We start from the raw sequence: 25,206 nt of genomic DNA, 5'->3' as shown, positions 1-25,206 counted from the left end.
TTTGGGCTCACTGTATCCAATTTTCCCTGAGAGACCCCAATGGAACTGAGGCCTACCACCATCCCTCTTGTCCAAAAGGTTCTTTCAATTCAAACAGCAGAGAGACACTCATTGTTGGCCACTTAATTAGTTGTATGGAGCCAAGCCTGGAAATACTTGCCTGGTAAGCAGTGAGGCTACTGCAGTTATCCTACAGAAGAACAGAATATTGGTGGAAGAGGGGAAAGTAAAAGGAGAAGAGGGTCCTGATTCCCCCTCCATTTCTATAAGTTTGCTTTAGTTAACACTATTATTAACCCTAAACTAGAAACTGTTTCTTATTTCAGGTTAAAATTTTTGAAGGCATCATGACTTTAAATAGCATTGTTTGTGTATAATGTATATAATATTGGTTATATCTCGGTAATCCAGAGGAATTTAAGTATCTTGATTTCTTTGAAAAACATGCCTGGAGTTAAGCAGTAAAACAGGTACTGTATTAAAATCCTCTAGCATACACTGAGCAAACTAGCTGTGTCTGGAATGTCTTTGAGTCCCTGTTTCTCTTTTCACTCAGCCTTGAAATTATAGTCATTTAGACTCTCTTGTCTGTTTGTGACAGAGAACTCATGGTGAGCTGTATTAAATAGTGTCACCTTTTATGAGTGAAAATGAAATTCTGAAATGCTTCCACTGTACTTAAAGGGGAAATGTGGGCAGAATAAACATTTTGCCATCTAAAATGTGGAGCTAAGATTTTTGTAAAACTTTACAACCACTTCAAAATTAGCAGTATTTCCATAGAGCAATTGGACCATTTTTTTTTAATAATAATTTTTTATTAAAGTTTTGTAACATATAACATATAACAAAGGGAACAACAGTTGCATAAACATAATACGGTGCTATACATAATTATAGTAAGGCAAAAGAGAGAGAACAGTGGTGTAACCCACGAATAGAGAGGCAGGGTGCATCAATAACAGCGTTTAAATACAGTATAAGGTAGACATCAGTTTTGTAAGAAGAGTGATAACCAAGTAAATCCATTGCGTCACATAGCAAGCCTACGAATTAAACCTCAGGGTTTATAATCGCGTAATAAGGTAATTTAGAGACCAGCCATGAATTCTAGGATAGATAATCCAAAAAAGGACACCATTTCGCGTAAAATTGTGTAGTTTTAGAGGGGTTCTGCAACAATCTGATTCTGTCTGCTATCTTTTCCATTATAAGGTGATCCCACACCATTCTGTACCATATATCCAGATTGGGCGGAAAGTGCGATTTCCACCTAAGTGCGATCGCATTTTTTGCAGCTACCAAGAGAGTTCTGATCAAGTCTTTCCTTAGTTGGGGAATTGCCAAATCTTTCCAGAGATCCAGGAAAACAAGTTCCGGATGTAAAGGTATCTTATAAGTTGTGATACGAGAGATTTCATGGAAAATCATCTGCCAGAAATCAGCTATATATTTACACTCCCACCAGCAATGCAGGAAAGTACCTTGCCCTCCACACCTCTTCCAGCAAAGGGAAGACCTCCTAGGATATATTTTCGCTAGCTTTTGGGGAGTGAGGTACCACCTGTGGACAAGCTTAAAGGTTTGGAGTCGCACACTGGTGACAGGGGAATTAAACAAAGCAGATGCCCAGACTTGCTCTCTATCTTCCTGCGAAAGTTCTGTCCCGCAATCCTGTTGCCACTTGTCAAACAGTGCCTCAGTGTGCGGCTTTTTGGCATTAATCAGTGTGTGATAGAGTTTTGACAGGAGACCTTTACGGATAAGTGATTGGGAGTCTAGAAGAGTTTCAAGTTTAGTCATCGGTTTGGCCATTATGCTTTTTATATCCAGGTCCTTCAAGAGATATCCCAGTTGAAGATAGAAGAACCAGGAGATTTCCCTGCCCACTTTATTGTTCAGTTCCACCCTGCTTATGATACCGTCCTTAGTAGCTATGTCTAGTAACCTTAAATCTCTTAGTTCATTCCAAGAGCGTAGTGCTGTTATATTATGTTGTTGAGGCATGCCTTTATGAGACGTGAGTACCGAAAATCGAGATATAACTGGGAGGAGGACCTTCTTGTATCTGTCCCAAAGTTTTAGAAGAGCCTTAAGGAATAGGTTGTGATGTACTGTGGGGGGACGTAGGCTTGGCGTGGACCAAAACGTTTCCCTCAATGTTTTTGGCTGAGAAAAGACACACAATATGCTGGCCCAATCAGAACGCCTGGAAGGATGAAGGATTTGAAGGACATCTGACAGCCTGGCCGCATCATAATAGAGCCCTATGTCTGGATAAGTAAAGCCTCCCGCCGCCCTAGGGGCACACAGGACCTTGAAGGCTATCCTGGGGCGTTTATTCTGCCACAAAAAGCGGTTAAAGGTCGTCTGCCAGTGGCCCACAATTTTGCTAGGGACATCAATTGGAATCGTTCGGAATAAGAAGATCAGTTTTGGGAGGACAAAGGATTTTATCAAGTGGTATCTTTCATACCACGCTAAATTTTGCTTGTTCCACTTGAACAAGAGGTGTTTAATTTCTTTCATTTTTTGGACATGATTCACTTGGAGAAGCTGAGCCAGATTAGACGGAATATTTATACCCAAATAGTGAAGATGTGTTTTGGCCCACTGGAAATCAAATTGCCGTTTTATGTTACTACATGTCGTCTCGGGTAAATTTATAGACAGAATGGTAGACTTGCTTTGGTTTATTTTCAAGCCTGATATTTGCCCGAATCGAGAGAGTTCGTCATTCAGAAACTTTAGAGATTCAAGAGGCTTTGTGATGAACACTAAGATGTCGTCGGCAAATAAACATAGTTTAAAGCTACGGTTATTAACTTCAATGCCTTGAATTCCCCTATCCGTCCTTATTGCCTCTGCCAGAGGCTCTATAGCCAGAGCAAAAAGGATAGGGGATAGGGGACAGCCTTGACGCGTGCCTCGGTGGAGGGTGAAGGAGTCGGACGTTATATCATTTAATCTAATTTTCGCATGGGGGCCCGCATATATTGCTTTAATTATTTGTAAGAATTTAGGGCCGAAATTCATTTGGGAGAAAAGCGTTTGCAGGTATGGGATCTCTAGGGTGTCGAAGGCTTTTTCTACGTCCAAAGAGAGGAACATGGTCTGTACATTATAATGTCTACTGAATGCCAGAATATTCAGTGCCTTATAGATATTATCTGAGATGTCTCTAGTGGGGATGAAGCCAATCTGATCCGTGCAAACATAATTTCCAATAAAGGAGTTAAGACAGTGAGCAAATATTGAGGTAAAGATTTTGTAATCAACATTTAACAGGGAAATGGGTCTGTAAGATCCAGGGTTCGAAGGATCTTTACCCTCCTTGGGAAGCACGGTGATTATTGCCTCAGACCAGGTTCTAGGGAGGGACCCTGAGGAAAATACATCATTACAGGCCTGCAGTAAGGGTGGGGCTAATACCAGGGCAAATTTTTTATAGAATTCGGCCGGGTATCCGTCCGGTCCCGAGGCCTTGTTCCCCTTTAATTTTTTAATAGAGTCTAATAACTCTGTAGTAGAGACTGGGTTGTCCATTATTTGGCTATGCGCCAATGCCAATTTCCAGATGTTTTTGTGGTTTGACAGATAGTTTCTAATTGCCATGTTATCAGGTTTAGTTGAAGTGTATAAGTTCGCATAGAATGTCTTAAACACTCGTAGTATTTCAGGGGATGTAGAGAATACTTGTCCTTTGGAATCTTTTATGAGCCTGATATGCCTATTGATCCTTTTCTCCTTAACCTTCCAGGATATACAGCGTAGCGTCCTAGGGGAGTGATTCCAGTGTTTCTGTTTCAGATACAGAAGGTTTTTCTGAATTTGGTGAGTCTCTAGAGACTCCAAAGCTTTACGCTCGTTTAACAGTTGTTTATAGATTTTTTTGCCACCACTTTCTTTGTGCAGACGTTCCAGTTGGCTGATTTTATCCATTATAAGTTGTTTTTGAAGTCTTTTCTTTTTATTTAGGGCAGCCGACAGGGCTATTAATTGTCCCCTTAGTACAGCCTTTAGAGCATCCCACACTATTTGGGGCGATATCGTGCCTATCTGGTTGTCTATAAGATATTGAGTGATGTGTTGTTCAATTTTTAATACATTGTCTTCATTTAATATTAGGTTTTTGTTAAAAGTCCAGTGCCTCTCTCTTTCCTGAGGTCTTTCAAGGGATAGTTTACATTCTACCCACGCATGATCCGAGTAGTCTATGTTCCCTATATTAGATAGTTGTACTCTATCAGTTAAGTCCGATGACACCAGAATATAATCAATCCTGGTGTAAATATCGTGGCGGGCCAAGTAATACGTATAGTCTTTGACCAGCTTGTTCATTTCCCTCCATATATCTACCAGATGGAATTGAGTGAATAGCGCAAGCAGTTTCGTATCCTGATTGGGATTTTTGGGAGTTCTCAGCGGTCTAGAAGTTTTGTTGTGGGTAGAAGAGGATTTGTCTAAGCTGTAGTTTGCTACATAATTAAAATCCCCCCCCCCACTACTGCCGGTCCCTCCTGGAAGGTCCTTAATTTTTTCAGAACTTCTTCAGTGAAGTCCAGTTGCTGTGCGTTTGGCGCGTAGATTGTAGCCAGGGTGATTAAGTGCCCATTTAAGTGGCCCTTAACAAACAAGAACCAGCCCCTGGGATCTTTAAGCGAGGCTTTATACACAAATTGAGTCTTTTTGGTCAATAGGATGGCCACCCCTCGCGACTTTGAGGAACCCTTTGCATGGTATTGCATCTGTATCCACGGGGCCCTAAGCTCTGCCTCAAAATTTGCATGCAGATGGGTTTCCTGGAGTAGGACTATATCTGCATTAAGCTTCGCTAAGTTTGACAGAACTCTCTTCCTCTTCACTAAATTATTTAGTCCCCTCACATTTTGAGAGACAATGTGTAGACCTGGTTGCAATGCCATCTTAAGAAGGAAAAGTCAGATTAGCAGGGGTGATCCTTGGAGAGATGTCGAATATTATTGATCAGGGATTGTATACGTCTAGCCCTCTAGGAGGTGTGTTGGAAGTTCTGGCCCAGTATCCTATGGAAGGTTGGAGTAGGACGGATAGAAATGTCCTAAGTACCAAGTAAGGAGTCGATATGCAGGTGCACTAAGATTCAGATATGGAAATCACTGTCTAGTACAAATCAATTAATCAAACAATCAGAAGTTCTTTACCTTAAAAGCATTCATACAATGAGTTCATGGTTAAAAATAAGAGCCCTAGCATACAACATAAATTCAGCAGGGTACTGAGGGTGAAAATCAAGTTGATATGGTAACAATATATAGTAGTTAATCAAACCTCTTTGTCTCTTTGAGAGCGTTGACAATCAGACTGTCAGTGAGCAGAATCTAGAACTGTGTAATTCAAATATGCTGCTATGTTACCTCTCCCTGATGATCGATGCACTGGATATCAGTTAATCCTGGGTATTCAATAAGTTATTTAGTTGATCAGAAATTAATTAAGATTCTCCCTTTTATTAATCTAAATAGAAGCGAATTGACCCAATGGATTTATCTCTAATTCCTGACCACTAACTTGCCTTAACCGTCTATATCAACTATATACAGCAAGCACCTAGCACTTTACTAAACTATTTATTTTTCTAAAGGGTTGTAAAGAGAAAATTTATATATATATATATATACACACACAAGTATAACAAGCTTGCCTGACAAGAGATGCACTGGGTTTCAATAAATCTTGGATATTCAATAGATTATTCAATTGATTAGAAATTAATTAAGATTCTCTGTTTTATTAGCCTAAGTAGGAGCGAACCGACCTAATGAATTTATCTCTAATATCTAACCACTAACTTGCCTTAGCCGTTTATATTAACTATATATAACAAGCGCCTAGAACTTTACTATTGTATTTATTTTCCTAAAGGATTTTGAGAAAAAAGAAAATTATATATATATATACAAGTATAACAAGTTTGCACTAATCAAGTAGTTAGTTCTTCAACGTATTGAGAACAAGTAAGAGCTAAACAGTCCTCAGCAGCCTCGCAGATAGATTCTGTAACGAGGCTGCTGCAATAAAACAGTAAGGAGGACTGTCTGTGGAAAGGGCAAATAGGGAAGCAGCCCTTTCAATCCCACCTCAACCACCCCCATCTGTTTGGAGAACAATAAGATAGGGACGTTCTAACACAGCATACTAAGCCACCTATCTTATATATGGAATCAGATGTCCCGAACGGGTATTTTACTGTTTTTCTGAGGAGACATCGGAGGGCTCCGCTTTCTCTTTTGAGAGCCGGTATCTGTCTCCATGGCAACCTCTATGCCCAGATCATGAAGGAGGCGAAGGCCGTCCTCAGGAGTGGAGATCAACTGTTGCTTGTCGTTCACCTTGAGTCGCAGCATCGAATATCGGGTCCAACCGTACTCTATACGGGCATTTCTAAGTTCTTCAGTTACGCGCTTGAACTGCCTTCTCCGTTCTAGGATCTCCGTCGGCAGATCTGTGTAAACGCTAATCCGCCCTCCCTTGTAGGATAGGAATTTTCGCGCCCTTGCCGTCTCAAGCGTTATCTTCCTTATTCTCCAGTCTGCAAAGACAGCCACAATGTCCCTGGGACCTTTTCTCTTTTCCAGATTTCTGGGGCCCACTCTATAGGCTTTGGTTAGAGACATTACAGGGAATTCCTTCAGTTGCAGCTCTGCCGCCAGCCAGCCCGCCAAAAAGTTAGGGAGGTCCGTATCTATAGCGGCATTCTCCTCTATCCCCCTAAATTTCAAGTTAGAGCCCCGCATTTGGATTTCCATGTCTAGAATCTTGTTTTGGATACGGTCATTTTCTGATTGCAGGGAGCGGACCTCCTCCCTCAAGGCAGCATTTTGATGAAGAGCCTGGTCTGATTTTAAGACGGCAGAGTCCATAACTATCTTAAGGTCACTTATCTGCTGAGATAGTGGCTCCATCAAGTGAGAAATTTTGTCAGAAAAGCTCAGTTCAAGCTCTTGCAGTAGGGCTTTCAACGCTGGGTCGTATGAGATTGTTTGCGTTTTTCGCGCCTCAGCGTTAGTCACAGCGGCCGCCATGTTATTGCTTGCTCCTTCCCCCTCTCCCTCCGCACCTTCAGACTGCGATGTTGGGAAGTAGCTCTGCAAACTTTTCACTGCCTTATTACTCTGCTTCTTTGAGGATAAGTCGTGCTTACCCTTCATGCTAAGGTGTGTAGAATGTTTTTTGAAGCGATTAATGGGGTTTTGAGGCGATTAAAGGTTTTGATACCTTTCCAGAATCCGTACAGTTAGGTTTTCAGTCACAAAATGAGCAGTGCTGCATCACATGGGAATATGGTGTCAGGGCGGGATCCAGGGTGGGGCAAGTGGGTAGCCTGCCCCCGGCGCCGCTAAAGAGGGGGCGCCGGGCGCGGCTGCCAGCTGCCCGGGAGGCTGAGCGCAGGGTTGGGAAACCCTCGCCAGCCCCGCTGATGGGGCGGCTGGCTGGCTGGCTTGCCGCGCGTGCAGCCAGCCGTGCGGCAAGCCAGCTGCCCCAGCTCACGCCCTCGCTGCTGCCAGCTCCACGGCTCACCGTGGGCTGGAGCGGCTGGTTTGCCGCACGGGCGGCACAGGGCAGTGGGGCGCGCTAACTGTGCGGAGGGCCTCCTAGCCCTGCGCTCAGCTGGCCGCACGACAAGCTGGCCACCCCAGCACCTGGTGAGCCACGGAGCCGTTGGCAGCGAGAGCGTGCGCTGGGGCAGCTGGCTTGCCGCGCGGGTTGCTGAGCGCAGGGCTGGGAGCCGCGTGCGCGGCAAGGCAGCCAGCCGCCCCACCGCCTGCCTGCGCTGCCGCCAGCTCCATGACTCACTGGGCGCTGGAGCGGCTGGCTTGCTGCGCATGGCTCCCGCCCACGTGATGACGTCACAAGTGACGTCATCATGCAGCGTCGGGAGCGCGCGCGCGTGCGCGGAGCTCCCAGGCAAGGTTTGCCCCCGGGCGCCCGTGTGCCTAGATCCGGCACTGTATGGTGTGTGTGTTTCCTGAATATATCATTTTGTCTTTGAAATTTCTAACAGTTAGATGACAGCTATAGGGTTGCCTGGCCAACCTCTCTAGGAATTGCCAGAGGACTGAGATCACTTCTGGCCATCTTTCTCCTGCCATTTTTCTCATGCTGTCACTCTGGTTAATGGCAGGAAAGGGGAGCTGGGGCAGGCGATTCTCTATCTTCACCAGGGGACTGGCAAGCCTCTGTTTATAGGAGCCCTTTGCTTATATGAACAATAATACAGCACATCCCCCATCGTCTCCAGTTCCAAAAAAGTATGTTTTCCTAAGATCATATTGATATAGGCGGCATTAATCCAATCTCACCTTTCAATGTATTACATGTGTGTGTGTGATTATGCCATTCTAAAATAACAGTAACATTTTTATGTAACTGTGTTTTGAGTAGAATTCAGTGATGGGATTATGAAAGGAATTGCCTAAAGAAAAAATAGTTTATCCTCTTTTAGTCATATTTAATATCTAGTTTTCAGTTATACCATGATTTATTCTGTTTGATCAGAGATATGAATCCACGAATGCTGATTAGGAACTTAACCAATGATAGAAAATTAGTGACAGCAGGTATAATTTGTGAGGATGGACCGTACATGGCTACAGACATGCTTCATCTTCAGCAATCTCTTCTTTGTCTGTCATTCTGCAGTCTGGGAACTCAGAAGCCCTTTTCACAGTCTTTATATTTCTGGCACTGCTATCTTACATGCAAGGAGCACATACCACATTTTATTTATTATTTATTATTTATCTTATTTACAGACTATCTTTCTCACTGAGTAAAGTCCTAGGCAGGTTGTTACTGCTTTCATTTTAAAAAGTTGCTGATCATACATTTTCTAATATCATAACTTGTGCAACAAAGTTGCTGTTGGTTTGTAACTAAATTGGTTTTTTCCCCATTAGTAGCGCACAAATAAAAAGACAAGTTGCTAAGGTAGCTAAAAATTATATTAAAGTGCTCAGTTACTTCATAGGAGTTTCTGCATATCGACCTAAATTTAAATGGTGTTAATCATCTTATCATTTCTGTATTTGAAAAATGTGAACACTGTCTGGATGCAAGTGGCACATTTTATAAATGAACAAAAGGCATGAGCGAGATCATTTTATAGTAAGGGCCAAGCTACAAGTGACAAATGACACTTGAATGGCAAGTGTATTTCTCCCTGTTCACTTGCCCTCCACTCAATCCACTTGCCAGGCAAGTGTCTTTCGTCATGTGTAGCTTGGCCCTAAGACTGAATACTAATTATTACATCAGTATTTTTGATGGACTTACTTCTTTGTGTTTAACCTCAGTCCATATATCTATATGGCAAAAGATAACCATATAGACATTTCTTGAATTCCATGCTGCTTTTCACTTTTTATATAAATACAGTATTATGAACAACAGATTGTTTCCTGATTTTTTTAAAAAATGACAATCCTGACTAAACATTTGCAATGAAATGTTTTATTTTGATTTTGTTACAAGTCCAACAGATGCTTATCTCACCTATCTATAATAAAACTGGTATTATAGAATCAAGCAGAACTTAAAAATACTGTAGTTAAAATGTATTTAACCCATTGATTGTTCAGTGTATATAATAATGTAGAAGAAATGTACATACATACATACATACATACATACATACATACATACATACATACATACATACATATGGGACTAGGACGAGCGTATCTGTGCAGACTGAGACCAGCGTATCTGTGGGACCGCCTCTCCCCATATATTCTCTGGAGGACGCTTCAATCAGGGGAGAAACAGTTGTTGTTGGTCCCTGGCCCCAGGGAGGCCCACCTAGCCTCAACCAGAGCCAGGGCTTTTTTGGTCCTGGGCCTGGCTTCAACCTGGTGGAACACTCTGTCAATTAAAACCAGGGCCCGGCAGGATCTGTTATCCTTATGCCGGGCCTGTGAGACAGAGATGTTCCACCAGGTATATGGCTGAGATTGGGCCAGGCCTCTGCCAGACTGGTAGGGGAAGAGAAACAATCTAAACCCAATTAGGTTTGTCCACCATCTGCAGTCATAATATTGACTGCTGCCATCTGTTGCCAGTTATATTGTATGAAATGCTGAATGCTGATTGAATTTTAAATGTTTTATTGGTTTAATGGAACATGTGATATTTATTATGGCTTAAAATGATGTGATCCACCTTGAGCCCACTCACGGGGAGGGCGAAATAAAAGTACAAAATAAATAAATAATAAAAATAATAAATAGTTGCACTGATTTCCATCAATTTCCACCTCAGGACATGGGAGATCCCCCTCAAAGGTGCCAAAACTCTGTACCAGTGAGTACTCCACAAAAAAGCCCTGGTTGTAAACAATTTAGCTGTGAAAATGCCGATTAAAGCTATTCCATGACCCTGAAGCTATACAGAATTTACACTTCAGTGGTTGTCATGCTTGAAAATGACAGGTAATACACTATATTTGCTGAGGAAAGGAAGTTGAAGAATGAGTCTATTGGCCTTCGTAGGCATTTACCTATGAAGATAGAATAGCTGTGAAATTTATAGTCTCTGTAAACTTCTAGAAGGATTCATTGTGTCATCTGTAGTATGATTTTTATGTAGACTGTGCCATCTTGAATCTGACTAGACAGGATTAGCGTTGCTTCTTTATGACTCATTAGTGGCCAGGCTCAGAGTGAAACACTAAAAACAGATGATGGATTGAACTTTGTGTGGTGGTGAAGGGAGCAGACTTTGGAAGCTGATGTGCTGATACGTTACGGAAGATTTCTCTAAACAAAATATTTTAATTATGTTCGTATCTGTCTCCCTTCATGAGTTAAATCCAATTAAGAAAGAAATTAGTGAATCAGTTATAATGTCCTATTTCTATTCTAATTAGAATGGGAAGCTAAATTTAGCTTTCCATTTAAGGAGTGAGACCAGCAGTTTGAATTGTTCCCTTTACTAACACTTTTCAGAACACCACGTGTGTCTCAATCATCAGTTCTTTTCATGCAACACATGGCAACTAAATGAACACATAGGTACGGAGGTTGGAGCAGGAGGTTCTGGCTATCAGGGACTTTGTTTTTCAGAATTCCTGATCACGTGGACAGGTAAATGACCTCCCCCAGGCCACCAGAAATTTCCAAATTGAGTTTCCCATAGGAAACAATGGCCAAATTTTACTGAATTTGCTTTGTATTACCAAACCAAACTGAAGAATGAATTCAGTATTCCCCGAATTTTGAATCGTTTTTACAGTTCGGTATTACTGAATTGAATCAACCATTTTTTTCCGGTACACTCCTCAGATGTAATTCCAAATAGATCAGCTAAGGATTGCCCTCCTTAGGTTTTTCCCCATAGTTTTTTTTCCTGTCAGTTCTGGACCCAAACTGCTTTGATTTATTCACTGATTTCCATATGCATTTTTTTGCCTTTATTTTTCACCCCCAGCAACCAGTTTTTTCTGGTTCTTTTGAGACCACTTCCTTTTGAGGCCAGTCTTTTTCTGGCAGCCAATTTTGAGTTGATTTCCCCCCCATAGGAGTAATATTTCTTTTGGTTTTGTTTTCTGGCCTACTCCCACCCACCTCCCACCTACTTTTCAATAACTGGACATGCATCATCATCAAACCACTCCTCCCCCATCTTTCTTTCCCCCCTTTTCATTTTGTTTTCTATCTTTTTAAAATAGTTGTTTCATAGCATTATATCAACCTACCGATTGGCCTCCCTGCCTGTCTCCTATTAGGGGGGGCTATATTGAGTTATCTGCCCCATGTAGGAACGGTGGCTAATCTCGCACCAACTCACGTCCCCACCCCTCTCTTCCCTTGTGGTTGGCAGGGAGGGGTGAAGTGAACCTGGGACATAGTGAAGAGTCAGAACATAGGGCAGAGTTTGTTTTTATGTTGTTAAATCTGGCTTTTATCATTATTTAATGTACCGTTTTATCAATGTGTTTTATCTGTATGTTGTAATCCGTCCTGAGCCCGTCCACGGGGAGGGCGGACTATAAATTTAATTAATAATAATAATAATAATAACAATTGTAACAATATATACAACAGATTCTCTGAATTCTGATCTTTCTTCTCCTTCTTCTCTTTAAAAGTAAGTCCCATTCCATTGTGTAGATATGCCTTTTCCCTTATATTCTTTAGGTATGAGTGACCTCATACCCACTAATAGGCCCTTTTTCTTACCCTTCACCCAGCCCTCACCTGCCTATGCATCCTTCCTTTGCCTACTTGCAAATTCTCCTGCCACCTGCAGTGACAGCTTCCTACGCAGCCTGCACACCATTTCCCCAATGGTGCTAGGTGGTGAGTATGGGTAGGATTGCCCTTGCTGTGGCCACCAGGAATGTGGATGCTTTGTGCGCCCTTCTCCAGCAGCACCAGGCAGCATATGTAGCTGCGAGCTGAGGTGTCAAAGGACTCACAAGCATGTAAGGGAATGGCATGAGTGCAGGTGTCAGAGGAAATGCATTAGCAGGGAGTAAGCAACAGGGGGGGCCACCAGAAGCCTGATCCCTGGCAGCTGCCACACCTCGCCATGTGCCAATGCCAGTCCTGCCCAGTGCTGGAATAAGGCTAGATCTAAATGCTTGTGAATGTTTTTTTCAATCGTGATCAGTTATAGCAACAACATCAAAGAACAGAGTGGGTTTGGTTTATTTGTTGATTGGTTAATACCTAACTACTAATGAAGAATTTAGTCCATCTGCTTGGCATTCAGAAGGTCCCAGGTTCAGTCTCCAGGTAGCAAGTGATGTGAAAGACCTCAGCCTGAGACCTTGGAGAGACACTGCCAGTCTGAGTGGGCAATACTGACCTTGACGGACCAAGGGTCTGATTCAGTTTAAGGCAGCTTCATATGTTCATGTAATGCATCAGTTCTTCTGCAGAAACAGGACCAACTAATTTGGAATTTCAAACTCAAGGGAGAAATTCCGGTGAAGAGGATTTTGCACATAGTAACAATATAATAACCTTCCTGCCTTAATTTTAACATTCCAAATAAGTGGAAGGTTTAGTTGTGATTTCTTACAAGTGAGGAGGAAACACTCTGTGTATGTTTGTATACATACTCAGTGCTTCATATGTTCTAAAGTTGAATCTCTAGCATTAAAGCCAGACATTCAAGCAACCGCATGATGGCTCAATTAAGTGATGTTACTCCACCAACCCATATGTCAGTTATCAACATCTTTCTCCATCATGCCCCATTCATATTTTAAATACCCACTAGTGCTATAGAAGGTAGCGGTATATGACCTTTGTTTATTTGTTTATTTGTTTATTTGTTTATTTGTTTATTTGTTTATTTGTTTATTCGTTTATTCGTTTATTCGTTTATTCGTTTATTCGTTTATTCGTTTATTTGTTTATAGTCCGCCTTTCTCACTGAGACTCAAGGTGGATTACACAGTATGAGATTAGTACAATCAATAACAAGTATATTTCAATACAGTCTCAAGGACATTTCCATAAACAATGTCATAGAGTAAATAGATACAAGTTTAAAAGACATAGTATTAGTAAGAATCCAATATAGAGTATAAAAAATACTGAAGCAGAACATAATCTATTCTGACATTAGACAACATGGAGCACTGGTGGTACATAGGAGTACATATTTAAAACAGCAGATAATACGTAAGGCAATATAGTGATGAAGTCTATGGTCCCTAACTCATTAGTGAAGCATCTGAGACCCCATCCCTACAATACAGCACTCCCATTTGAGTAAAAAGCCTTTTTGAATAGTTCGGTTTTGCATCGTTTACAAAAAGCCAGGAGAGTGGGGGCTCTTCTGACTTCCTCAGGCAGGCCATTCCACAGGATAGGGGCCACCATAGAGAAAGCCCATGTACGGGCTGTTCCTGTGTGCAGCCTGGCATCTGCAGGACACCCTGTTCAGATGAGCAAAGCTGCCGCAGAGGAACATAGGGAGGGAGGCATATTCCATAGATATGCTGGACCAAAGCTGTAAAGAACTTTGTATGTAATGACTAATACCTTGAACTGAGCACGGTAACTGATAGGTAGCCAATGGAGTGACTGTAGGATGGGAGTGATGTTCATGCTCCTCCTCGCTCCTGATAACAACTGAGCTGCAGCATTTTGCACTAATTGGAGCCTCCTAGTTAACTTAGATGGGAGACCTATGTATAGAGAATTACAATAGTCAAGCCTTGATGTTACCATAGCATGGATTCAAGTGGTCAGGTCAGCCATGTCAAGATAAGAAGACATCTTCCAGGATAGAGTGAGGTTGTAGAAAACATTTTTTGCCACTGCCTTAAGTTGTTTTTCTAGTAATAACGCTGGATCCAGTATAACCCCTAGGCTCTTAACCGAGTCTGCAAGGGTCAGATGAATTCCATTGAAAGTGGGGAGTACAATGTCCTTCAAGATCTCTGCCTTCCCAACAAGCGTCACTTCAGTCTTGTCTGGGTTCAACTTCAATTTGTTGTCTTTCAACCATTTCACCATGGCTGTCAGGCAGCGATCTAAGATTTCTACTGCATTCTGTGGGGACCTGGATAGCAAGATATAGAGTTGGATTTCATCTGCATATTGATGACATCCAACTCCATAGCTGTGAATGAGTTCTCCTAAAGGCTTTACGTAGAGGTTGAATAACATGGGAGATAAGATTGTACCCTGCAGAACCCCACAAGATAGTTCCCATTCCGGAGATAGCTGATCTCCAACAGCAACCCTTTGAGTTTGTTCCATTAAAAATGATTTAAACCAGACCAGGGCACATCCTTTGATGCCCACTTCAATTTCTAAGCACCTCAACAGGATGGCATGGTCTACTGTATCAAAGGCTGCAGATAGATCCAATAGAAGCAATAAGAAGGCATGGCCTTTGTCTATATACAGACGGAGATCATCCACTAATGCTACTAGTGCTGTCTCTGTCCCATGCCCTGGTCTGAAACCTGACTGGAAAGGGTCCAGAGCACTAGAGTTATCTAGGAAGGTCTGGAGTTGGTCAGCTACTGCTCTCTCAATCACTTTGCCCAGAAAGGGCAGATTAGAGACTGGGCAATAGTTGACCACATCTTTTTTGTCTAGGGATGGTTTTTTAAGTAGCCGAGGGATAACTGCCTGTTTGAGCTGCCAGGGAAAGCTGTCCTGAGTTAGTTACTGATTTACAATAGACCTTAATGGTTCACTTATGTGGTCCTTGCTTGATGTTAACAGCCAGGATGGGCAAGGATCGAGCACACAAGTAGTGGCTTTCATAGATATCAAGATCCTATTAAGAGCTGTCATTGTGATTTAGGACTAGCACATCAGTGAGTGCACCATCAGCTCACTGAGGAACTGGCTATATGGCCACTCTTCTAGCCCTTTGTAGAATTAATTACCCGAGTTTCACAGAAATATGGCTAAATTTTCAGGATATAGCCAAAGGCACTAGTGACAGACTTGAAGTTGAGATCATTATTTTATGTTCGATAGAGGTAGTCACTTAGGGAAATTCCTGTTTTAAGATATTCTTAGTTTTCTGCTTGCACGTGGTGCCTATCATTGACCCAGTATAGGAACAATGAAGGCTGTAAACATTCCTTTTAAAAACCCCACAAAACTGCTTTGATTTCCTGAAAACAGCAGTTGTTAAACATTCCAAAAACGATTCTCTTTCCCTTTGTCCAAGTTCTTCTAATCGCCCAGCTCCGTCATGTCTGGCCACCGCACAGTGGCATCTAGTTTCTTTTTATAGATGAGGAAGGGCTGCACTGTTCAAGCAACAGCTGTGAGACGAGGCAGCAGCTGCTTCTGCTTACGCATCAGGAAGGGTCACAGAGAAGGCTAATGTTGTACACTCGAGTGAGAAAGAGCCTTTCAGAGTAAGTGTGGGATTTATCATGATGTGGAATGAATGCACACGAAAGCGGCTGCAGCTGCTCAAGCAATCACTGTGACTGTGCAGATCATCTAGAAAGCTGGCTGATCCATCTCCACTCATCAAGAAATGGACTTTGCACTTAACTGTCACTTGATCTGTAACTTAGACACCACCCAGAATCATATCTCAGGTGGACTAGTGAATCACAGTTCCATGGTAAAATTTATACTCAGGATCCCAGTCAAAACTAACCATCTCACACTGTTAGTCCTCGAAGGACTAATGCTAGACTACCATTAACAAGATGGCAGGCAGTTTTCTTTAGCAAAATAATTTGGGGGATGGGGATGTTTCTCCATTCCATGAGCCTGATCTGAACCTGGGCCCCATGTGGCTTCCAATCCTAGGGGTATCTGATCACAGATATCAGTATCTCATGTAGTATATGTGGACTGAGTACCAATGTATCTTCTTAAAACTGAAAAGCAATTATTCATAATAACAACAACAATAACAGCCCTTCAGGATGACTTAACACCTACTCAGAGTGATTTACAAAGTATGCCATTATTATCCCCACAACAAAACACCCTGTGAGGAGAGAGGGGCTGAGAGAGGTCCTAGAAGCTGTGACTGACCCAAGGTCACCCAGGTGGCTTCAAGAGGAGGAGTGGGGATTGGGGAATCAAACCCGGCTCTCCAGATTAGAGTCCCGTACTCTTAACCACTACACCGAACTGGCTGTCGTTGATTATATAACTGCCCACATTTATTGTCTGGAACTTGTTCTGAGTATGCTTCCTGATTGAATCATATGTATATATTTATTTATTTATTTAAAAATAATTTGCAAACTGCTTTTCCCTTTTGCTCAAGGCAGTTTACACAAAACGATCATATGAGTTTTGCTGTAAGAGAACAACAGAGTTATAGAAGAAGGCAAGCCTAGAGTGGTGATTCATGCCAAGGTGTAGCTGACAAATAATTCTGCAGCCTCTTTTCATGATCCAGATGTAGAGACAGCTGCAGAGGCCAGTGCAGTGAACGGATGAGGCCAAGACAAGGAACAACAGGTTTCTTCATCTGAGCTCAGAGGAACAAGTAGTTTGGGAACAAGGGCTTTAAATCTATGGACTGTGTGTGGTTAGAATATGTGTGTACCTGAAACACGAACCTTTGTGAATATGATCCACTTTATAATTGGAGACCATACTGTGCCAGAATAGTCCAGAAAGCAGCTTTTGTTCCATCCCCCCCTCACTTCTTGCCTAGATTGTTGTTGACTAAAGACCTCCTCATTTCAAAGCAATAACTCACAGCCCAGTACCTGGAATCTGTCATTAAGGAATGCTGAGATCCAGATAGGATGCGGTGAGGTTTTGACACTGGAGAGTGCCGAAAGAGAATGGTTGTGAAGGCTCTAACAAAATACAACTTAAACCCGGAGAGCTACAGCTTGTGTATACCAGCTGCCAACATGGAACGGATTTATTCCAAGGAACTCTGTTCTTTTGTTCCTCTGTGACTTTTATGTCTGTAAACCTACAGTGTCTCCTTTAGTTGGCTGCAAAGTGTGTAGTAAAGAAACTGCTAGTTTACTCACCATGTAAAGCATGCATTGGCCTGCCACAAGAGAGAGTTACTTTGTGCTTCTGGGAAATCCGTAGAAAGGGCTGGAAGCTAATACCACAGCTTAGGCCAGCAATTCAGGTCCGTTTAATGAATTTCCCTTGGCAGGTATGGAATGTGCTAGCAATGAACCATGAAGCAGTCTGCTCTAATGCCTTTCACCAGGCTTTGCTGAAAATTAAAAGTACATTTTAAAAAGACCTTTTGCTAACTGAGCTGCTAGCAAGGCCGTTTTAGGAAAAAGTAAATGGTTAATTTAAAACATCTGAAACATAAAATGCATGGTGTGTTAGTATATATTTTATTTTTTCCAAGCCTACTGCAAGTAATTGATCATTAGCTGATTCCTGAATTTTCCCTGTGGTGTAAATGGACAGAGTGGTTATCCTTGTTTTTTCTCTGCAGCTGGGATGACAGCAGTTCAGTGAGCAGCGGCCTCAGCGATACCTTGGATAACATCAGCACAGATGATCTCAACACCACTTCTTCAGTGAGCTCCTATTCTAATATCACTGCCTCGTCAAGAAAGAATGCACATACTCAGGTAAAAAAATCACATACTCTTTTTTCCCCCTTTCCTGCTGGCAGAAGTTATAATTGTGAATCCAGGAAAGTTCTTGGGTCTTTCTTTAAGCATAATTTTATTTCCCACTTTGTTTTATTTATTTTAAATTTATGATAATTGTGATTCCTTTAATCATGTGCTCACACATATGTGTAGTTACGAGAGCCAGTGTGATATACAGAGTTAGAGCGTTGGACTTGGATCAGGGATCCAGGTTTAAATCTCTGTTGTGCCATAGAAGCTTGCTGGATGGCCTTAGGCCAGTCAAATACTCTCAGCATAACCTGCCTCACAGGGTTGTTGTGAAGATAGAATGGAGGAGTGAATGATACAAGCCAATCTGGGTCCCCAGTGGAGAGAAAGGCAGGGTAATGAAGTACATAAAATAAATAAGTAAATACTATCCTGTTTAAACACATCACAGTCCTCTTTATAAACAGCCCCACTATGCCCAACTATAAGACTGTAATAAAAAATATTTGCCTTCCATCATTGGTCTGTTTGCAATTTTTGTTGTGTAGTCAAACTGGTTATTTCAATACTACCAGTTATTGTATGCATATTGAAAATCTTCTTGAACTTAAACTAGCATATAATTGTTTTTACTATTCTATTTGTTTGAAAATATTACTCCAATACAGTCATATTAAAATAATTGCATTACTTGCTGTTATTTTAGAGCCACTATAAAGCAATCACCTTATGCTAAGCGTGTTGCTGTTAATTATTTTTTCCCATTATGAAAAGATTGGTATACGCAGCAGTCATAATAACTGCCATCTCTGACAAATGATACCAATTGGTGTTCTTTATATTAGCAGCTGTCTATTATAAGCATGTGCCGTTTCAGTGGCCCGCAATGGCACAATCCAATCAGCCGCAGTGCTTGTATCTGAGGATTCTGGTAGAATCACGTGGCAGGGAGATGTTCACGAGCCTGCCTTTGTGCAAAGTCCCATATTCTCATTTAGCCTGTCACCTGGATTTAAGCTGTTCATGCTCTGGAACACAAGAAATGAGCAGTGAATTGATAAGAATGGTTGAGTGAGGATATGGGAGGCACACAGAAGTTTCATGACCCATTTCTCTTTTTTTTATATATAATTTTTTATTTTTAATATCTAACATAAAAAACTACAAAAGACTACAAAGATATAAGGGAAAGAGTGGGGACTGGGGAAAAGGGAAGAACAACATATAAACAAAAAACGCCCACTACTCTACATGTCTTGTATTCCCTTCATGCTGCAATTTTTCTTTAAAGTTAACTTTCTAATATGCTATCAGATTGGTAGATCTTATACAATCCAGACTATATTCAGGATCAGGTCTTCTCCCCCCCCCCCCCACGTCTCGGTTTCAGTTGTCTCTGCGCAGCTGCAGCAGCTGCGCTCGTTCTCTCCTCCCCCCCACTTTCCCCTTCAGACTTTGAACTTCCTTCTTGTTGAAACTCCTGATGGTTGAACAAAAAGTCTGTCAGCTGTACTTCTGATGTAATCTTGTAGGTTTGATCCTTATATCTGAACCAAATGCCTTCCGGAAACAACCATTTGTATTTTACATCACATTTCCTCAGGAAAGCCGCAAGTCTTTTATACTTAAATCTTCTTTTACGAGCCAAAAATGGAACATCCTTCAATATTTTAACCTTGTTGCCCAAATAGTCCAAGTCCATATTGTATGAATTATATAAGATGGTGTCCCGAGTCTTCTTAGATGAAAAATCAATAATAATCTCGCGAGGCAGCTGATGCTTTGTTGCATACTTTGAAGATGTCCGACGGACTTCCAAAACATTGCTTTTTAACTCTTCTTTAGTTGCCTTTGCGAATGGCGCCAAAAGTCCCGACACCAAATCTTTTAAATTTTCACTTTGCTCCTCTTTTACATTCTGAAGACGCAGTACCGTTTGGGCACGGTCCACTTGCAATCCTATTATTTGATTCTCCAAGAGCTTCACTTATTTAATTGTTGCTTTCATGAGTACTACGTTTTCACGTGCAGACTGCTCTGCTCCAGAAGCTTTTTCTTTAATTGTTTTCACTTCGCTTTCCACTGAATCAACCTTTTGCCCCATTTCATTTAACTTTGCTACAAAGGGCTGCATAGCTTCAAAGACTGCTCGTCTCACCATCTCTTCCAAAGTTTCCCCCTTCCCCTGTAACATCGGCATCACCGATTTACTCATTGCAGGGCTCTGCTTTTTTGTCGCCATCTTGGGGGGGGGCCCAGCTAAGTTCCGAAACTCTGTGAAGGGGAAGAAATCCGCACCTTCTTAGCTTCAACTCCCACCAATCCTTCGCATACGCTTAGAAATCAGAAGGGATTCGCTTACTTACAGGTTTTCACCTTAAATCTGCTTATTGCCGTTCTCCATGGCCCGGCTGCACGCGATGTGCTGCGCAAGTCTGCTGGCCTCCGCTGGAGCAAACGGGCAATTTACCCCCTGCATTGCTTTCAGGGGGTTCTTCCCGCTGCGCTCCGGACCCTGCCTCCCTCACTGGGAGTCCTGGGGGTTAACCCTCACGAGTCAACCGCCCGGTCAGGCTGCTTGGACGTTTCCTCCCGGACCTGCGGAGAGGAGCGTCCGACATGGCCGGGAAAACGAAAACGAATCGCCCATGACCCATTTCTCTTCATGACGCAGGCATGTGGGAAAATGCAGTTGTATGGAAATTCTCTGCATGCAGAACTTGCACCTACAGTAGACTGGATTTTGCCCCATATCTTGTCAATGTTGAAAATAGACGTCTTTATCCAGCAACTCAGAAACATATGCAAAGATTCCATGCGTATGAGGATCTTGTGTGAGATGTTTCATAACTTGTACTTAGATGCACACCTGCATGTTCACATCAGGGTGAAAGGCAGAAACATTTTACCAAGCTACAGCCACTTGGGGAGGAAAGGCAGCATGGTATAGCCTGATCTCACCAGATCTTGGAAGCTAAGCAGGGTTGGTACTTCAATAGGGGATCACCGAGGAAGACTCTACAGCGGAAGACAATGGCAAACCACCTCTGCTTCCCACTTGCCTTGAAAGCTCCTTACTGGTGTTGCTATAAGCCAATTGCAACTTGACAGCACGTATGTACATACAGCCTAAAATTAATAGACTTAAGTTTGTGTTACAAGGTGCAAAATTTTCCAATTAATTCATTATTTAATTCTAAGTACATTGAACTAATATCATATTTGCTAATATCTGCCTTCATATTAAAATATGAATTGACATGTATGAATGTGAGATCTTTTAACATTATTTCTTTTGTGCAATCCACTGTTTTGGAATGATCCTACTTTTAGGAGATTTGGGGCATTTGCATTGTGAGGTTTAGAAAGTAAGAGCGTTAAAAAAAAACGGTCGTGTTTTGAAAGCTGACAGTACAATCCTAAGCAGAGTAGCATCCTTCTAAATCCACTGAAGTCAATGAGCTTATAAGGGTCCAACTCTGTTTAGGATTGCACTGTGTATTATGTTTGACATTCGTGAATAAAAGTTGCTTCAAGTAATGTAACATTCGAGAAACCCCTGTGGTGTCAGCATTAGTGCCTGCAGTAAAAAGTGTTGTTTTCAGAAAATTAGTGACTGGAAGAAGATTGCCTCTCAGACATGCAGAGCTATTAAACATTTGGAGCCGAGGAAGAGAGATGTTAAAGGGAATAATTACTTCCTCTTGTTCTCACACCATAATTAATGAAAAGGGAAAAATAGGCAATTACTGAATAACTTCATGACATTGATTTCTTGTAGCTGAAGACAGATTCAGAGAAACGTTCAGTAACAGATGGAGAACCGTGGGGCAGCAATGAAGAACTGAAGAAGCCAGAGGAAGATTTTGATAGCAGTGTTGACAGTGGGAGCAAATGGAAAAGTCATCCCTCTGGCCTGCTTGAAGATGCTGAGAAAGGAGGGCAGAAAAATGCTCTGTCTGTCTCTCAGACAGGCTCTTGGCGAAGAGGCATGACTGCACAAGTCGGGGCAGCACCATCGAGGCACAAAGCTGGAACAAGTGCTCTAAAGACACCTGGTAGGAAAGAATTTCAGAAGTCTAACTAGTTGAATAATTATTTAAAATATTTTTAGCCCACTTTATTTGCTTAGATGCAAGACAGCTAATGGTACAACAAGTTGCAAGGATGCAAAATGTAACAGTCCATTAACAAAATCAGCACAACACACAGATTAAAACCACAAAAACACCCAGCCAAATCTGCTGAAACAGTTTGCTGTCCCTCAAACTCCTTCTGAAATAGAACTGTCTTGCCTTCCTTAAATGCCACCTGTTTCATACGTGGTTGTGAGGGCCATTATCCTCCTGAACCTGAGACTGGGCAAGGAAGGACATTAAGCTAAGAAATATCTTTGGTTTCTGAATAGAAGAAGTTGGGTACCACAGAGTAGTAAGGTTCATAATTGTGTTACCAAGCTCAGTCACTCCCTGTGCCCTGTCTGTCATATATAAAAGCATCCCTTTTTCATACATGTACAGACTAAGCAAACAGCACTAGAATAAATCATGGAATCTTTTGGCCTCTGTCTGCACAGTTGTCAGTTTTGGTACAATACGTTTCCAGGGGTGGGGAGATGGCAGACAGACAGGAAACTTAATAAGAAAATAATTTTGTAAATTTGAACTTATGGTGCGTTTTCCCCGGAAACAATGTTAAAGGGTGGAGGGGGCACAGAGGAGGAAGCCAGCTGTCATTGAAAGATGGGACCAGCTGGAAACAGGATGGAGAAGAAGAAAGCGAATCAAGCTGGATCTTGAAGAGAATCACAGTGGGTCCATGTTCGTGCGGAAGATGATTTGGAGGACCATCTACAAAACTGCGGGCTTACATAGCCCTTCTTATGCACCTGATATTACCTGGGCTTCAGTGATGACATCTGGCTGTTGGTCAAATAGGACACAAAACTAGCTGTCCTGATCCTATTGGACCAAGAGTGTAAACTTGTTGGATTTAGGGCTGCACTTCAGTTGGTACAAGTAAGGACCTATTGGTGTAAGGGTCAGGATCCAGACTGTTTGGCTGACTGGGCTGACTTATGAGGGAAGGGGAAGCTGAATTTTTATTAAATTATTTTATCTTGTAAACCTAGGCCATTGGGAGCCAAAAGTTGTAGGGAGGTCAGTCTTCCTGCTGCCCTTGTGGTTTCCCATGGCCTTTCCTGCCAAGAATCCTTTTTTCCACTTGGTACTTGTGATCTTTATATTGTAAAACAAAAGGATGTCTTTCTTTTCGCCTCTGGTATCCATTGACCAGGGATTTGTTGGAGTCTGTCATCTTGATCCTCTGCATTCCAGCCATCTGTTCAAGTCAAATGTTCCAGAGCTAAGATGCTGCCAGAGTCACTGAAAGAAAGAAGGGTATTTTCTGAGGTGCTCTTTGCCCATTTCTGGTCCCCATATTGGGGTACAGGCTGTAATTGGATAATCACTGTACTTGAGGCATATGAGTCAGGTAGACTTTCAAAAGCTTTCATATTCTACAATAGGGTTGGGCTTGGTGAAATTTATTTTAAAACAACATTCAGTTGGGATATATTCATAATGGAGTATTAAAAACACATAGATGAGCCACATGCAGATCAATACACTCGCTATGTTTCTTTGAAATATCACACTAGGAACATGAAATGCAACCTTGTAATGATTTCTATAGTTTGGAAAGTTTTCAACAACTTCCAGTAGAAAGTATAAAGCAAATCAAATTTACCTATATAAATGCTAAATATTATTGTGATGAGATATTTTACTGAAACACGTAATAGAGATTGGATATGCTGGAGTAAACTTCACAACAATGGATTCTAGTGTGGGCAATAGTGTGAATAGCCGGTATACTTACTTCAGATTACAAATATGTTAATTCTTCGAAAATCAATCTATGGCAAACTGTTATTAAAGTAATAATAAGGAACAGGGAAGAAAACCTGAGCAATGAAAGAAAATATAAACAATGCATTAAGAGCAACTAGATTTGTCATTACAGCATATTAAAGTGCTGTGATGTATGTGCATAGGTCCTGCATGTGTGGGGTTTAGGGGTGTGCACCCAAGAAAGATTTGGTTTTCTCACTTTGGAATTTCCGAAGTGGGAAAAAGAGTCAGAAATAAGCGATTTCTGAAATGGCAAGCTGCTTCGGAAATTGCTTATTGCTCTGCTTTGGTATGCTCCATTAAGATTCGGAGCACACCGAAACTTCCCGCCCCAGTGCTTATTTCACCCAATGGGAGGGGGTGAGGGGGTTCCCTCCTCCCCCTCCCATCAGGTGAAGCAGCACCACACTTAAACTGACAGGGGGTACTCCTCCGCCTGCCAGCTGAAGTTTAAAGGACCCTTTCCATGCTCTTTGCAAGCTGCGTGAAAAGGGAGCTTCCTGCACTTCAGCTGGCCTACTGGGGAGTCCTCTTCCACTGGTCAGCTGGAGCCAGCCATGGGGTTTGAAATTGCCCCTTTTGGGTGCTTTAAATGCAGTCCCCACGGCTGGTTCCAGCTGAGCCGCGGCGGAGGAAGCTCCCCTGCCAGTCAGCTGAAGCCAGCTACTGGGTTTGAAAGCCCCCCGAAGCTTCTCAAAGTGACCCAAATCAATTCAGAAATCCTGAATCTTTATGAATTGTGTCCCATTCAAGCATTTATCCCAAATCAGAAACCCAATTGGCACACCCCTAGTGGGGTTCTCCATTTATTTCAACTGAGAAGGCAATTATGAGCCATATCACACATTCAGCTTAATCTGTGAATCTGCTCATTTTTACATGATAAAAATATTTGTGGAAGCCCTTTTTTTGTTATTTGAAGTATGGTTGAATTCCCCACAGACCATCCTCCTCCTTCAGGGTACTCCGTGGTGGAAGGGGATACAGGAGGGATTGGATAGCTGTCTTTTTTTAAAAAAATAAACTTATTAGTTGGATCATAGGCTCCTTCCAAGGCTTCCTTTCCTTTATGGTGATACAGAGTTTTTTGTCATAGAGGGAGTGAAGGAGTCCATGTTAATTGAGGAAAGGGTTAAAAGAGGAGTTTTAACATTATATGATTGACAGGTGAACAATATGGAAACTGTGAGGAAAGAACAAAAATTTCTAAACATGTCAGAGAGATTGATATATGTAGGGCACTAA

General features: G+C 42.0%; 1 protein-coding gene across 2 annotated transcripts in view; it reads left to right on the top strand.

Moving 5' to 3' along the window:
• Positions 1-25,206, top strand: part of NAV3 (neuron navigator 3) — a 363,931-nt gene that overhangs the window by 252,986 nt on the left and 85,739 nt on the right. For both annotated transcript variants that reach the window (XM_054988337.1, XM_054988336.1), the window contains exons 13-14: positions 17,917-18,055; positions 21,831-22,107. In XM_054988337.1, coding sequence (XP_054844312.1) covers positions 17,917-18,055; positions 21,831-22,107 — 416 coding nt within the window. The remainder of the gene's footprint in view (positions 1-17,916; positions 18,056-21,830; positions 22,108-25,206) is intronic.

This window comes from Eublepharis macularius, chromosome 9 (genome assembly GCF_028583425.1).
Source record: "Eublepharis macularius isolate TG4126 chromosome 9, MPM_Emac_v1.0, whole genome shotgun sequence".
In the NCBI taxonomy this organism is placed as follows: domain Eukaryota; kingdom Metazoa; phylum Chordata; class Lepidosauria; order Squamata; family Eublepharidae; genus Eublepharis; species Eublepharis macularius.
The sequence above is the reverse complement of the archived record's forward strand: the minus strand, read 5'-3'. Positions and strand labels throughout refer to the sequence as shown.